Source organism: Hyalella azteca, unplaced genomic scaffold (assembly GCF_000764305.2).
Source record: "Hyalella azteca isolate HAZT.00-mixed unplaced genomic scaffold, Hazt_2.0.2 contig12310, whole genome shotgun sequence".
Taxonomy (NCBI): domain Eukaryota; kingdom Metazoa; phylum Arthropoda; class Malacostraca; order Amphipoda; family Hyalellidae; genus Hyalella; species Hyalella azteca.
In genome coordinates, this window is record NW_025942270.1 from 1 (window position 1) to 16732 (window position 16732).

The 16732-nt window shown below is 37.4% G+C and overlaps 2 protein-coding genes across 3 annotated transcripts; both read left to right on the forward strand.

Moving 5' to 3' along the window:
* Positions 1-180: 180 nt before the first annotated feature.
* LOC108672479 lies at positions 181-1770 on the forward strand (the record flags this gene model as incomplete). Its single annotated transcript, XM_018160149.2, has 2 exons — positions 181-336; positions 469-1770. Coding segments are annotated over 2 exons (311 nt in total), but the record flags the coding sequence as incomplete, so codon positions are not given.
* A 5488-nt stretch (positions 1771-7258) lies between these two features.
* On the forward strand, positions 7259-16107 carry LOC108672481 (transmembrane protein 201-like). Of its 2 annotated transcripts, none has more exons than XM_018160151.2 (9): positions 7259-7442; positions 8928-9045; positions 9976-10199; positions 10553-10700; positions 10944-11171; positions 12006-12140; positions 12992-13105; positions 13318-13433; positions 14083-16107. In XM_018160151.2, exons 1-9 carry the CDS (start codon positions 7366-7368, stop codon positions 15353-15355), a joined length of 2433 nt encoding a protein of 810 aa, XP_018015640.1. In that variant the 5' UTR covers positions 7259-7365; the 3' UTR covers positions 15356-16107. The 2 variants fall into 2 exon arrangements, with proteins under 2 accessions (XP_018015640.1, XP_047739181.1); XM_047883225.1 differs by having other exon boundaries at positions 12012-12140.
* The last annotated feature ends 625 nt before the right edge of the window (positions 16108-16732 follow it).

The window sequence follows — 16732 nt, forward strand, 5'->3', positions numbered from 1 at the left end:
AACTCGAAATATGAATTACGTATATTTTAATCTGTGACCAGCTCAGGATAATATTTGGTAAATGGTGAATTGTTTCTCTGTTTCTTCTCAAATTGGTTATTTTAGGTACCGATGTTGATTTTTCTTCAAACGTTGTTTGTGATCCCCTGCTTCTCTCAATGATTGATTATTGGTGAGCAGGTCACACGCTGCTGAGCTCGTTCAGCGCCAGTGGAGGCAAGAAGGGCAGCGCCAAGAAGCAGTCGAGCCAAAATTCTGGCGTTGAACTGGGCACTGACTCTGCTGACGGCGTTGACTACGACTGGCTGCCCGAACATCTCAAGGCTGAACTCAAGAGTAAGTTATTGGTTTTTGTTGAGGGAAGGAAACCAGACCCATGATATACTTTTCTCTCATTAGTTTTCATTATTACATTTTCTATTCTTATTCAAATCTGTTAAGTATCTTATTTGAAGTTGCACTTTTCAGGGCAATCTCTTATGACCCGCAACGGCTCAGCCACAAAAACACGGAAAAGCAATCAAAGCGAGAGATCTGTATCTGAACCCTCCAAGAAGTCCGCCATCACAACCTCCGTCAGATCAGCGCCCAAGCAATCGTCTGCTAGACTCAGGAAGATCTAAGCTAACTGGTGCACAGCTACACCTTCACCATTAGTTTACTTCACATCAGTGACGTTTTGCGTTCCGCTCGTAAATTGTTTGTGTTGTTGCTTCCGAGTTCCGAGAAACAGTTGGTGATTTTTCTGCTTTCTTAGAGAATATCTGTGAGTGAATGGGCGACAGTCACACCTGATCTTCAGTTTGTGTGATGGAATGACACCCATGCAATTTAATGAATTGGTGGCATGTATTGGTCGTGTAGCATTCCCTTTAGTTTTGTTTATTTTCCTAGATGAGACGTTCATCTAAATCGTATGTGGTCAGAGTTTTGAGCAAGTATGATTCAAAGCAAGAAATGTATGATTATTAGAATACATTGACGTTGATTAGCTCTGAAAAGCTCGCATTTAATTTAAACATTTTCGTTCATTACTGGCGTGATCAATTAGTGTGACTCTCTCCTTTAAGATTTCCTATCTCAGTTCTTATAATAGAAAGATATGAATAGAGCTGTTCACAAAATCACATGGTCAGTTGAGGCCTATTATGTTATATGATATTAAGATGAACAATATTCAAACTCTGTTTACTTAATGGCTTCATCTGCTCACCTTCTTTTGACGTTAAAATTTTTCTGGAAGGGGACTAGTTTTCTTTCTTTGCATTTTTAATGTTTGTAAATACTATAAACATGTTTGCCCATACTTTTATTCAGTTCAAAGTTAGAGACCGTGACATTTATTCAATTTGTAAAATTGTGTTTGATTCACATCGCGTTGTGAATCTTGTTGTTTCTTACTTGTTTTAAAAGAATTTTGCGTTCTCGATGTATTTGTTAGCCATTCTCTAAATTTTCCCACTATTGACGCTAGAGTACCGTTTCAATTTAGCATGTATGTATATAAGATTTAGGCTTCTGAATGTTGTGATCAAGCTCTTGTCGGGCTGTGGAGTGTCGGTTCTTTTTTATTTAATGAAATATTTAACGTAATTATTTTAGTACCTCCTGTCTGCATTCGAGTCTCGTAGCGTCCGTGAAATTGTTTGTATCCCGCGTTGAATGGAGTTAGTTCTACGTGCTCGCAGACACGTGATGTGCGTTGTCGGCCTCGTGTTGAGAGAGCTTATTCCTCTCCCGTTATGTTTTAGATCATAATGGTATTTTCAACATATGACTTTTTTTCTCCTGTCAATCAAGATTAGAATTAAATGATTCACCTTAAAGTATCTCATGGATTAGAATGGTATTTAAACTCGCTCATGACATTTGTACTTGATGATTAGAATGTTCTTAGAAGTACAATCATCATCAAACGTTACGAACTAGACTAGGGTGATGTTGCAACTCTGAAAACAATGATGATCTCATTTGCGCGATTGTGTTCAAATTTGCAGAATGCATTGACCGTCCTTGTTACAACTGCTGAAAAATTCAATCTAGCAAATAAAATTGCAGTCTAATTAATTTGCAATTTCTCCTATTAAAAAAAGCAGGATGGTGTCAGAAATGCAGGAATTATATTTCAATCACGTGGGCGTCGCTGAACGTGTCGATTTGCACAAAGTGCTTCTAAATGTAACCCGTGTGTGCATGTGGCGAATGATCAAGAGCGGTTGCCATTACATCAATTTCAAATTAAATGGTAGAGGCTCATAATCGAGGTGCCACTACATCAATTAGGTACACTTCATTAGAATGGCGTAGGATCAGGCAAGTTGCAACTAAAGCAACACTATCTAATTATATGAGCGCTTTCAAAGTAAAAGTAATGATGTGAAGCCTTTTCTCAAGCCATTGGTGACGATTTTGGGCACGCTTTCACGTCGGTGACACTTTTCTTCACTAAAAAAATAATATATTGCAGCCTGACGCCATCAGGGCACGAACGTGAATATGTTGAGGTAAAGTCAAAGATTTATTTAAGAGAGCTTCATTGTTCAAATTTCAGACATCGGAAATGAATAGCCCGAGTATAGGCAACACTTTTCATCGATGATGACGGACAGCTAATTGCAGTAAAATCCCTTCAAAATTACAGTCATATTGTCACCAAGTAGATTTTATTATATAGTGGAAAGTAATTGACGTTCGGTTTTAGCCGTTGCTTAGTTTTGAACTGATTTTCTACGCTAATTTAATTTCATAGACAGACTAGCAAGTAACCTATTAAGTACGTCATTTTAAACCAAACCGTTGCTCCTATTCACATGAAGTCTAAACATCTGTACGCTGGGCAATACGACAATTTCGCAGTCTTTACATAGGGTACAATTATTTTAGCATTAGGGTAATAATCGCGCAGCAGTTTTTAGATTTGTATATCGTTGCTCGTGCTCATGTGTGCGCTATTATTGTGCCTGTATACTGTAGTGTATTGTATTTTTATTATATTGTGTTGTTTGGTTTACCTGCTAAAATTTAATTTCCAACAAAAATTGTGACCGACTGACGCCACGCACTCCAGTTTTTTTTTCAGAAACTTAATTTTGTTTACCACTTTACATTCTCAATTAATTGTTCCGCAACTCGTACGTCGTACCTACCTAAACTAAAGACCAAAGTGCCTCCACAAACTGACAAAGGCAAACACTTACTACCAGTATACTACCTACTTAGTGCGGGTGCGCAGCCGTAGACCAGCAAATTAACGCTCAAATCAGCCCTGGAGCCAACATCAACTATCTAAATGCTATAGTGTATAGATAATAGATATTGTCATCCTGGCACGGTGGCACCTAAGCAGCTGTAGTCAATTGACCTATCTCACCACACGAACTTTAAACCAACACTGCTTCAGCACACAATCTGCTACTCCACATAGTTAACGGTCAATACGTTGTTCTCCAATGCTTTATAACCCATACCATCACTTCTTACACATGCTGTTATCCAAAGTGTCCGCTGAGGCGCTGGCCGCTGACCACACTGCATTGCAACAAATGTGAACTGTACCAAACGGTAATGCATCATCACCTTGCTTACTCCGCAAGACGTGAACCATAACCTTACCTTATGACCTTATGATGAGTTTAGGACGTCGCAGTCCACGGTCACGCTGATGCGCCGCCTTCGTCGTCCTCCGTCTCCGAGTCGTCGTCAGATGTAACGTTGGACGTGTTCCGTCTATTTGCCCTCATTTGGGCACGCTGATGCAAGATGCTGTTGCTTGTGATGCAAGATGCTGTTGCAAAGTGCAAACCAGAGCTTTTTAGAATCAGTTCATTTTTAATTTTCTCATTTACTCAAGATTTAAACCAATTTCTCAAGTATGATAATGCTGGTATCCAGGATACTTTACTGGTCTACATATAGGACTCAAAAATGAACTTGAGGGAGAGTCTAAAAAACTCTCTGCTTTGCCACTATGACGTGAACCCAGCGACATTGTTTCCCTGCCTTACTATCCCCCAGCATCTTCTTCCCCCCACACTTACCCTGACTCTCCACCATTATCGCATGGCTAACTGGAGGCTTTTCTCGGAATTCTCGCAGACCTTTGATGCTCATCTGAATTAGGTTAGGTTAGGTCAAGTTAGTTTACAACTTGTATAGATCCTCTTTTCATAGCGTAATGCAGTCAAGTCTCAAGTGAGCAGAAACTAAGAAAAGCCGTCCTGCAGTTGGTGAAAAAAATGCTGGAAGATGGGGTAAGCGTGGAGGTAGAGTTATGCCAGGGGAAAACAGCTGCGACAAATGGACAGGCTGGAGTGCTAGCTGTGTATCAACATTCAACAGCGGTATGGCGAAGGGAGTTGCTTACCAAAAATCGTGAGGAGGTTAGACGGCATGGCATAGAGCTGTTGTACGGTTTTAAATATGGCGTAGAGCGATTGTATTGGTGGCTTACTTCTCATTAGCTTGCTGGTTAATTTCCATGAAGGGGATTTGTACCTTTGGCTTTTAACATATAGTCCCTTAGTCTACTCTACCCTTTAGCAGGCTTACGCATGGAAAGGAGGATGAAAAATATGCTGGTCTTGGGCAATGGGCAATGCTGGCCTCTGGCATGCATCCCCTTAGTGCAACCGCGACGTGCATCGGAAAAGTTTTAATAGTCTCCAGAGTCGAGATTTTAACAAAACATAGTAAAAAAGTATTACATTATTTTTTGTGCATGCTCCCCAAATTTTCATGATTTGCAAATGAAATGGTACCGTATCTGACTAGGACTTACTACTAACGTACTAAGTAGGGCAAGTAGCCAAGTACTACCTATTATCATGATGATTATGGTTTGAGACTTTTAAATATGTCTATGAATATATTAGGAATCCTTTGGCTTTAAGTACACTTGTATTTGCTGATTTCAAGTGGTAAAAAAATTAATAGATGATTAAGTTAAGAGACGGTTTTAGACACTTAAAAACTAATTCCAACACAGCTTGGAATTAGACACACACAGAGCGTTCCAAGCTGTGTGCAAAAATTAAAATTATCTTGATTAAAAGCTTAATAGCTCTTGATAAAAGCTTAATAGCTCTTAATTAAAAACCTAAATAAGTAGTGTTCAATATTCAATAGTGTTCTAATTCCAGTCTGTGTCGTATTCCAATACAGCTCACAGCCTCACACAGCGATCGGAATTTGAACACAAGAGTGTCGGAATTACTAATTAGTAGAGTTCAAAGCATGGCTGGAATTAGTCTTACAAAATGCCAAATTTAATCACACACAGTGTCGGAATATATGGATTTGGTAGGTTTGCATTCTAAAGGCTTTTAAATAAATATGGCAACATTTTGTGACGTTTCATTGTTGCTGGCGTATAGTGCGGTGTTTTGAGAGTGACGTAAAGCAAATGGAACTCGAGTTGCGCGTATGGTGATTTTTTTATAGCCATTCATTTTTTGCTATGTCTTCAAAGTGTCAGAATATACCATATTTACCCTACCTTTCTACCCCTACTGTTGGCAAAAGTGTTCCTGGTTGCTGCCACCAGAACCAGAAACAGACTGCCAGCTTCCAAGCATGGAAAACTTCTAACCATAGGGCCGTGAGGCCCTGTGACTAGAGCTTTCCTGCCATTTCCGGAACTGTGAGATTTCTGCCAGATGACTTACCTCTTGTATAATTGTTAACAAAAATGCATGATCAGGCTGCAAGATTCCAAATGTATAAAAAATTCGTCACATTGAAGCTGCGAGATTTCAAAAACAAGTAGGAAAATTCTAATCCTGCCGGCTTCTGTAACTTTAGCTTGATTGTTGCAGGTGTTTATTGACACCTGAAGACAAATCAATTTTGTAGAACCTATGAATCTAGTGCAGTGGTTCCCAAACTTTTTCAGGCTGGCGCCCCCTTTGGCTCCCTAGTGAATTTCTAGCGCCCCCCCATAGACACATACAAAATCATGCGCCTCTTACTATAAAATTTAGTTCGCTGTAATTTTAAAAGATAAAGGTTAAACACAAATGTGTATTTCACAAATAGGACCCCTTTTAGTGAACCAACGTGTTTTTCAACTGTTTTAACCGTTTCAGCTCCAGAAACCTAGGACTTCTCGGGCAAACTTATTGGCCGGACTCGTGGCCGGTCTCACGACCAATCTCCAAATTCAGTTATCAAGGAATATCACCCAAACTAATGAACGCAGCTCAATAAAACTTGGAACATGTATTCATCAGAATTTAACGGTGACGTTTAGCTTGCGAAATTTTTTGAAATATCACCTTCTTGCGATACAGGCCAAAATTCGCTGTGATCAAAAAATTTCTTCCAAACTACCGAACAGATTTGAACGAAATTTTGAATATCCTAACTACCAAATGGTGTTTTTTAGATTGAGAGCCGTGATTTTATGGATTTGCCAGCCGTGATTCCATTTCTACGAGCCGTAATTCCATTTCACCGAGCCGTGAGTTCCATATCTTGGCCATGAAAAGCCATTTACGAGGTGCGAATTTATTTACAAAGTCCATGCACGTGTTACCCCAAATCTCTAATTTTACCCTTAAACAGTCAAACGGCAACAATTAATTTGTGTCTACTGTAGTTCTGCACACGTTAATGCAGTCTGACCGCTTTGACATGACCGCAACTATGCGCGATCTTCAACAAAACGTTTACCTGGTTGATTTGTTTACATTACGATGTTTATGTTTTTTCTGCAAGATATTTTGGCAGGAACGGTAAAGCAATGCGGATTGCGCCAGTTGGAAATTTATGAAATGACATGTTTGCAAAGTGCAAACCGCGATTTTTCAATGGAACAAAAATTTATGATATTAGAGCTGCAATATTTCAGACAAAAATAGGACTTTTCCAGCCCTGATCTTGAGTAAATGAGGTTAAAAATGAACCAATTATAAAAAATCTCTGGTTTGTCACTATGCCGCCAAAACCTGGTACAGGCTGCCGGCTTCTGTAACTTTAGCTTGTTTGTTGCAGATGTTTTATTGACACCTGAAAACAAATCAATTTTGTGGAGCATATGAATCTAGTGCTTAGTCATTTTATCCATCCTCTCTTCACTAATCAGACTTCAGTCTATCTATTTTTTGCTTGCTATTAATCTTGTGTGTGATGTTCCCTTGAAGTTCATTTGAACCATATACCACAATAAATGCTTTGTAGTATAATAATAATAATAGGCTAATTAGCCCAAAATATAGAAATAACACATTTGAATAATTTTTTCCTTACCCCTTCAGAATTCTTTTTGGAAATGTTTTAATGACAATTGAAGTTCAAAAATATTTTCATTTGCATTTCTTAAAAGTTTAAGAAAGTCAGACTCTATTATAATTGTAAAGATTTCATGATATGATGGATTACCTGCTTCCTATTGTTGGAGGATCTTGCATCTTAGCTGGGTCATCTTTTGCTTATATCAAGTTAAGGTAAGATAATTTAAAGTGAGCTTATTGAAGGATTTTTCTAAATCCTGCAGAATTCATGTTATGACATTACTAACCATTGTACAATTGTAATCGTTCATGTTTTGAAATGTGGGAAATACTATAAAGTTTATAATACATTTATTCCCTGAATCACTGACTTACTTGATCAATTAATTTTGATTTAGATTCATGAATGTTCATCATATGTAAAGGGGTTAGACAAAATGAAGGAAATGACTGAAAAATCTTCAAAATATATTTTAGTATGTGGCAATTACAGCCCCAATTTTCCAAGGCATTGATTCATACAAACTGTAAATTGCTTCCAAAGGAATTTTAATCCATTCTTTGGGTAAAACTTTCTCTTTTAAAGAAGATGGCAGTAGGAATCTACTTCTGACTTGCATCACTAAAATCAACCATAAATGGCTTCAGGCTTGGTGATTGTGATGGCCAAATGAGAAGCTCAAAGTTGTTAGAATGTTCAATTTTTGTAAACAATTGCTGCTGTATGGATTGGGGGCATTATCATCTTGAAAAGTAGTGTTCCCTCTGAAAACAGTGCTTGAACCATTAGATGAACTTAGTCCTCCCAAATTCCTAAGTATTCATGGCTTTTGATTCTTCCATGAAGATAAATCATTGGTCTGACAGATTTCCAAGAAATAGTACCCCAGATCACAGGTTGCCTGCCATGTTTTACAGTTGGGAGGAGGCAGTTGGGATTAAATGACTCTTTTGGTTGTCTCCAAACATAAGCTTAGCCAGAGGGAAACAAGTTGAATGGTTATTAGTCAGAGAAAATCACATTTTTCCACTGCTCAGGGGACCAATTCTGGAGGTTTTTACACCACTCCTAATTAATTTGAAGCATTTGTATTTAAGACCTGAGGTTTTCTAATTGTAACTTCCATAGAATCCAGATCTGTGCAGCTCTTAATAGACAGTCCTTATGGAAACTGGGTTAAGTAATGTTAATGGGCATTAATGTTAAGAGCCGTGGTTTTTTGATTATACCTCACAATTTGATTTAGGTACCATTGCTTTCTCTCTGGCAACTTTGACTTTTGGCCACACCTGTACTCTGCCAAAGACATTTTACCTTCTCATTCAAAAGCAGTCATTACTTTTAAGACATACCTCTAGAAACGTCAAGCATCGTGGAAGTTTCTGTCATGCTAGCACCTGCCATGATATTGGGACCAATAATTTGGCCTCTTTTGAAAGTCTGAGGTTTGCCATTTATAGGTTATTTGTTAGCTTATAGACTCAAAAATTTGCTAAAGTTATCTATGCAATCATAAAATACTAATTAGCATCAATAATAAACAATAAAACATTAAAATATTGTCACATTTTGATTGTTTATAAGAAAATATTACTGTATCAAAGTATTGTGCATCATCCTTAATTTGTCCAACCCCTGTATATATATATATATATGATGTTGTTCAAAATTGATTTTTTATGATTATTCTTTTGCAGGCCATTCTTCCCTGTGCAAGTGAACTGCTGGTTCTGCAATACTGATACCAAAGTCCCCTTCAAATCCAAAAACAGTTTTGTCTGCCCCAATTGTAAACAATACAATGGGTTTACTGAGGTAATTATGATGACTACGGTATTCCACTGCCTCAATTAAAAGTCATCACTTAAAAATACACTTCTTAATAACTTATTTTTATCATGCAGAAAGCCATGCTTATTTATATTATGTGCCATGCACCACCTACTGGCTTATAAAAACTATGCAAATATAAAATTAAAATTAATTTGTTGATGTAAGGTTATATGTAAACGTAAACAACTGACATGACATCAGGTTTTGCCTGGCTTTGTTTGCTATACATAGCTATTAAAGGTGTCTTTCTGGAAATAGTGGAAAACCAGATTTTTTTTCGAATTTATTCATTTCTATAATTTCCTCATTTACTCAAGATGTAAAATCAATATCTTGTTTATGATAATGATGGTATCCATGATACTTTGCTGGTCTACTTATAGGACTCAAAATTGAACTTAATGAATTGTCTAAAAAACTCACTTCTTTGCCACTATGCAATTACTGGAAATTTTAATTTATAACTTTGAATGAATACAAGTTGAATACCTAAAAAAAATTCATGATGAACAATTCTTTCTATTACCTCAAAGTAAGTTTTTCAGATAGCTGCTCCTTATTAAAAAGTTGTATATCAGTCAATAGCTATTATTGATCAAAAATGTTTTTACCAGAGTGAATTATTATCCATTTCCATGTTTTGTGTTAGAATGTTTTGATAGCCAAGTCTAACATTTCCTTGCAAGTTTTTTGGCTTCAAAAACGACTCATATGCATAAAATAAAAATCAAGAAAATCTGAATCATATCAACTTTTACAATATTAATGTAAGCTTGAACAGTACCGTAGCTCACACATATAATGAATATTTTGTACTACAAAAATGTTCTTGCATAATGTCTTCTGAATGTAGTATCAAATGAATATTTTGTACAAATGTATATATATAATGTGTTTTGAATAAATGTACAGGATGGAGACTACAACTGTGATATGCCATCCCAGTACTGCGAGTCCCTCAACTCTCCTCCCACACGAGCCAGAGTCAAACAACCTCCTTCAAGCACACCTGGGCTGTCACTGGGCAATGGCTTATGCCAGACATGTAACCTTTATCAAGCCATGAAAGTGAAGGCACTGGCAGACTTTGTTCCTTCTCATCCTGATAAATTTGATGAAGAAGTAGATGTTTATGAGTGAGTCCAGTACCACAGCATTAGTTTTCATATAGTTGCATTTTTGTAGTTTGAACATACTGTACTATGTATACAAAATTTCATGCCGGTATTTCATTTATTTAAATTTGATCTCAAATTATTCCTCCAAGAATTCTTTCATGTACGTAATTCCCATTTAAAGATTTTGGTGAGCTTTCCTTCTTGTGGATAATTACATTAATATTAAATTTCATAACAAGTGATCAGATTTTTTAACTTTATTTAGTCTAGCATATTGTTTGTCAAAACAACAAGTCCACTGAACGAAATTATTAATATTCACAATCCCTTGCAATAAATTTTGCAAATGACTTGTAACTTTACAACAACAGACGTCGTCTGGAGCGGCTTTATGGAGGGCTTTGTTCGCACTGCAACAAGACTCTGAGCTGCGCTCTCATGGAGCAGGATACATGGCTTAAGCCTAAGCTTCTCAACTGGAGGATGCAGCAATCAACTACGCTATTGAAGGCTCTTCTGGTGAGAACCCTTAAGGCTCAAAGTTCTGTTAATGCTCAATTGAGTGCATTTTCTTGCATTAATACTGCCCTATGATTTGTATCTACCATGGTTAATTTTGGCAGATTAGAAACTAATAATTTAATTTATTTTGGCAAATTTATTGCTGAATACACTTATTTTATTGAATGATATTCTTTTGGTCTGTCGCTTATCAACTTTTATACTTGAGGGACATGGGAATAATTTGTATCTGTCTTTCAGACTCCTATGCATGGTAGGATGTCCTGGCCGCTGCGCTGCATCACTTTGTTGCTACGCACCTTGTGCTTCATGCTAGCTACATCTCTTCTGCTCTTTGAGTTGAGCAGCATTGTTCATTTATCAAGTGACCTGACAAATGATACATCCTCACAGCCCAAAAACCACAATGTTGAATCCTTAATAAATTCATCTGATGCAAGTGTTGAACAGGATGCTCCTCTGGATCTGGTGGGTTGCCTATCATTTCACTATTTTTATGGCATCAAGGTATATAATTTTCGACTTGAATTAAAAATGATATATTTCAAAGGAAATTTTATGCCCATATTAATTGTGTACCTCTCTTATTATACATGGATAGGCATCCATTTACCATGGTGTTATTTATGATCTTTGATTAGTACCACTGTTTTTGTCATGGAATTAATCTTTAATGGAGAGAATCAATCTTTAATCTAGATTCTATATACTTCAGGTGACCGCAATAAATTTGTTTTCATTATATATACCTATATATTACCTATATATACCTATATATTAGAATATACCTACCCTATATATTTAAATTTAAAGCACTTTGTATCACTGAATGTTGACTTACTGATGCCACAACTGAAACTCATCACAATGTGTATATGAAATAATTCAGTGTTATGAATAATATAGTGAATAATAATTTTTATCGTATTGACTCAGAATTGAGTGTCATTCCAGATGTCATACGTGCTAACGGCTGGCGGTGACTGGGGGCACTCCCTGCGTGGCCATGAAGCAAGCGCTGCTCTGCTCCTGCTTGAACTACAATAAATTTGTTTTCATTAAATATACCTATATATTACGTACGTATATATTACCTATATTATATGTTAGAATATACCTACCCTATATATTTGAATTTAAAGCACTTTGTATCACTGAATGTTGAGTTACTGATGTCACAAACAAAACTCATCAGAATATGTATATGAATAATAATTCAGTGTTATGAATAATAATTCAGTGTTATGAATAATAATTCAGTGAATAACCATTTTTATCGTATTGACTTAGAATTGAGTGTAGTTTCAGATGTCATACGTGCTGACGGCTGGCAGTGACTGGGGGCACTCCCTGCGTGGCCATGAAGCGGGCGCCGCTCTGCTCCTGCTTGCCTTGCAGCTCGCAGCTGTAGCCCTTGCCGGCAAGCAGCATCTCAGGGTTAGATATCATATATTCTGTATTGTTAAGTAGGTATTATTGTTAAATCCATAAGTTTCAATGGATTGATTACATCTACTATGTACCAACAACCATGGGGTTTTGGTAAGAGTTGCTTGTTGAAATCAATACTTGATTTGAAGATATTGTGCTATTTTTTCTTGTGTTTGCGTCACACATTCATGTAACTTCTTGCAGTTGTGATTCGTGTCCTCTTAATTAGTGGCTTATTATTTGGCTACATTTATTGTACGAGTTAGAACTTGAAATTCAAATAGTATATATATTTTCCACTTGAAGTATCAACAACATTAATTGATTTGAACTTGAATTTTTTGCCTTTCTAAAACATACATGCATTTCATTTTAAACACTCTTTCATTTAAATCGTTTTCTTCTCGATTTAATTGTTTAACGTAAATATGTTCATTTTAGTTCAACATCAGATAACAAAATCCCATATTACCGAGCAATTCAATATCTAAAATTGGTGTTAAATTTATATTCCTTTTATTGCAAGTTTTCTTACCTCCAAATCACAACAGATGAAAAATTGTTCAGCATTGATAGGTGCACTGCTTGTGTCATTGTCGACTATAAATAACAAGGACAGTTCAAATTGTGCTAGCACGCAACAAACAAATTTGTTATAGTGCGATCATTTTTCTTCTGATGTTTTTCAGTCTCATTAGTTAGTATAACCACACAGTTATTTTGCTTTGTGTTTTTGGGTTAAAATTTCGGGAAATTTTCATCTTTCAATGTTGTTTTTGTTACAATAATGATTATAATAATAATAATGATAATAATTAATGTAATGAGGCATTAATAATAATGGTTGGTTTTTGCAGAGCTGTGACGCTGTCGCATGCGTGATGCTGGCGCTGTCTCTCTCTGTTGCCTCCTGGCAGCAGTTTACTGTGCTCACTGAGCTCATCTCCACGCAACAGCTCGTCTTCCTCAAGGTGATTAAATAATGCATGCTAATTACATCTTGATTGAATACTCTACTTGACTTGATTAATGTTACATTTCTTATTGTATATATTTTTTTATACCGGTATGCCTTCAAAAGTGTGCCTTTACTTGTTTTGCTTGCTCATTTGCTTTTTAGAAATACATTGTGCACTGCATAAATATTACATATATTATACATTACAAGAAAATTATTCAATAGGTAATTGTTTATGGCGCCTGTGTGTTGGCTGTGGCTGCTGGATTCTACCGCCCACCGGCACCTCTGCCTCCTCAGTTCTTGCGGAGGACATCATCCAGATGCCGAGTTCTCGACAGGTGAAGATAGTTCTGACGTTGAGCTTTACTATTAAAATAGGCATATATTCCATCAGCTAATTGATGAAGGCTTTTCAAACTAAACTATCAACCAATCACAGACGAGGTAATTATTCTTCAGGGGTCGTACTATCAAAATATTCAGTATTTTGTAACTCCGTCCACCAATCACTGGCGACTTTTCAAGCTGAACTCGCCAATCACAGGCGCAAAATCGGCAGCCTAGTGTACTTGGCAAGTTTTAATAGTGCAGTCCCAGACTTTGATATGATATGAGCTTGTTTTCAGACAGCAACAAATGCTGGTATTGGCTCATAGAGCTGCAGTGCAGTAAGCGCTTCATGCCATATACTAACGTATCTCAGATCTGACTAGCTAAGGCAATTCTGTACTGATGAAAAAATACTTTCAACTTTAAAACAAATGCTTTAAAGTTTAATCGATTGTAACATGGGGACAAATTTGTAAATTATTGTTCAAGTTATTTCAATTTGTATGCATAATTTTTTATTGTGAGGTTATTTTATCGCAATAAATTTGTGATAATTTCCTTTGCACGTTTGTTTATATGTTTTATATTGCTTGGATGTTGCATGTTCACTTTTATTTTGATTTTGGATAGGTATTTATTTGACTGACTGTATTTCAGTTCTCAAGATGATAGCCAACTGACGGAGAATAGCATGAACACTTCCCAAGAAGTTCTCGGTAATCCTCTGGTCGCTTCTCCGCCACCTACTTCTCCAGCATCGCTCACCTCCAGCAGGTTGCCTGCATCCCTACATCCCACGCCTCTCATTGCCGCCAGAGTCTCCACAAACAACACTTTCTCTCCATCCATCTTTTCATCTCAAACCCATAACCCTTTCCTTAATATTCCCGCTGAGAAGCCATTGAATTATGCTTCTCTGTCATGCAATCCCGGAACTACGCTCAATCAAAGTTCTAGTCTGGCCCAGCCAAAATTTGCCCTGAAACCAAGTGCTTTAGGAGATAACCTCAACACATCTCTGCAAGGTCTTAGCCTGGGTTCTGGTCAAAACCATGACAATTCATTCGCTTCTCGTAACCCTGTTCTTGGTGGAGGTCCCAACAGAAGTGGCATGGTATTGCGCTCCCAGCAAGCTCGCCTCTCCCATAACACTAGCAGCATTGCCCAAGCATCTTGGGTTGCTGGTGGTTATTGGGGAAGTCCTAGTAAGAACAAGCGATCGCCTGTGAAGCAATGGCAACCGCCAGTCAACTGTCCGGTTATTGTCAACAATGTTGATCCTGTCCCGCCGTCGCGGCCTTCAAGTCAAAGTTCGGGTTTTGTATCTCATGGAAGCGGTAGTCATGCATCCGCGGAGGCTCATGGCGCTGCATTGAATGCCAATGCTTTTAAAGACACTGACCGCATTTCGGTCGCATCGGAACCCACATTTACCTGGAATTTCGAAGCATGTGAGACGTCATCACAAAGCTCCCAAAACACCGAATTCCTATCTCATGCATCCACCAATGGTACTGTGAGACGCAGGCATGCTGCTCGCCTTTCATCCATCCCCAGCTATCCCTTGAGTGATACTCACTCGATGAGCTCTGCTACTGTAGGACCTTCTATTTTCTCGAGCGCTGCTTCAGGAGTCATGACTCCATACCAAGACTGGAGAACTGGATCCCCTGCTGATGACATGAACACCATGCGGGCCTTGAGTCGTCTCAGCCAACACGACATTAGTGACGATAATCTGAGTCTCATCAGCGGGAAAACTTTACGCGTCAACAACCTTGATCAACAAGGAGGTATTATCTTCACAAATGGCAGCGCCACGCTGCGGAATCCATGGATTGCTTTCATTCTTGGTATGAGTGTAATGGCGAATGGATTTTTAGTTTTGGTGCTCTATAAGAACGGAACGCTGGCTGAACTAATGCGATGACAAGTCATGGATCAAAAATGAGTCTTAATTGCTAAACTGTTGCCAAACATTGCTTTGATTAAAAAGGTAATATTATGTATGCAGCTTCAAGACAAATGCCTCTCTTCTTCTAGATAGCTCAATGCCCCTAATCTTGTATAAATTTCATCATCTCATGACATCATTTGAAAATTATTAGAAAATTTTGAACTTTATAAAGTTAGTTAATAAGTTTACGAATCACATTTGCCCAACATTTGGTCACATCAAAATTTTCCTGATACAATAGGCATTCGCAACAACATGTATGGCGTTATTGATAGTGTAAGTGTTTAAGGCTCAATGGAATAAACGTGTCCACCGACATGAAGTTTAGTCAATTAAAAGGATAAGTTGTCTTTGTTGCTATCTCAAATGTTGTTTGTAGGTTTCAATACGTCTTTTCATATGAAGGCATTACCACTGTACAAACTGTTGCATTTGTAGTCTTTTTGTTGTTCATGCCATATTGGGGATGTTATTGACTTTCATTAACGATGAAAATTGTTTTAAATTTCATATTCATCGTCTCATGTGGTATCATTTTGTGTCGTCCATTGTTGGGAATGTACTGGAAATGTTGTACTTATTCCCTGATGTAAGTGGAAACGTTTTTATAAATAGTGTATTATAGTTTAGAAATATTTTCTTTTTTTCGTCTAGTTTTGAGGTCGTAAAGTTTTACTGGCCACATTGTAACGTCAGCTAGTCTTTTTTCGACATAAATTTGTAATGATTTATTCATTTTCAAAGGAATTAATTCTGAATTGTTTCAAATTACTACACGGGCATTACATAGAAATAATTTGGTTGTAATAAATGACATTTTAAACTCGTTTCTCTATGGCCACACCGCGGGGGGAACGTTGATAATTTCCTTGGCTACTTCCTTATTTCTGATAAATTCTTCTCGAGTTTACGCTAAAGCTCAGTTAAATTAAGAAATTTTTACTCATTTTCCATTAAAATTTTCCTACTTTGGAAGAACTTAAGCTGAATTGATGGATATTTGAAAATTATTAATTTACTCATTTTCATTAAAATTTTCCTGCTTTGGAAGAACTTAAGCTGAATTTATGGATATTTGTCCGAGATAATTTTTAAATAAGCCTGGGAAATCATCACGTTCAGGGGATATGGCGTGCCCCCGGCCCCCTATGCCACTACCAGAAAAAATGATGGGTCATTTTGTCCGAAATCGCTTTTTGCACGTAGCACTGGTACGCCCATTGGTTGAGCCAAACCAGGTCAGGATGATCCACACATGGGCAAAAAGTGCATCGCCATGTGGACACTGTCCCATTTATTTCCTTGAGTGCAGTATGGGACATGTTCTCGCCCCTTGTCACCTCGGGTGGG

Bases quoted from the DNA above. Each gene is read 5' to 3' on its own strand.
- LOC108672481 (XM_018160151.2), top strand. From the start codon at position 7,366: ATGATGGATTACCTGCTTCCTATTGTTGGAGGATCTTGCATCTTAGCT. The intron at 7,443-8,927 runs GTAAGATAATTT...ATTCTTTTGCAG, and splicing joins TTTGCTTATATCAAGTTAAG to GCCATTCTTCCCTGTGCAAG. The intron at 10,701-10,943 runs GTGAGAACCCTT...TCTGTCTTTCAG, and splicing joins CGCTATTGAAGGCTCTTCTG to ACTCCTATGCATGGTAGGAT.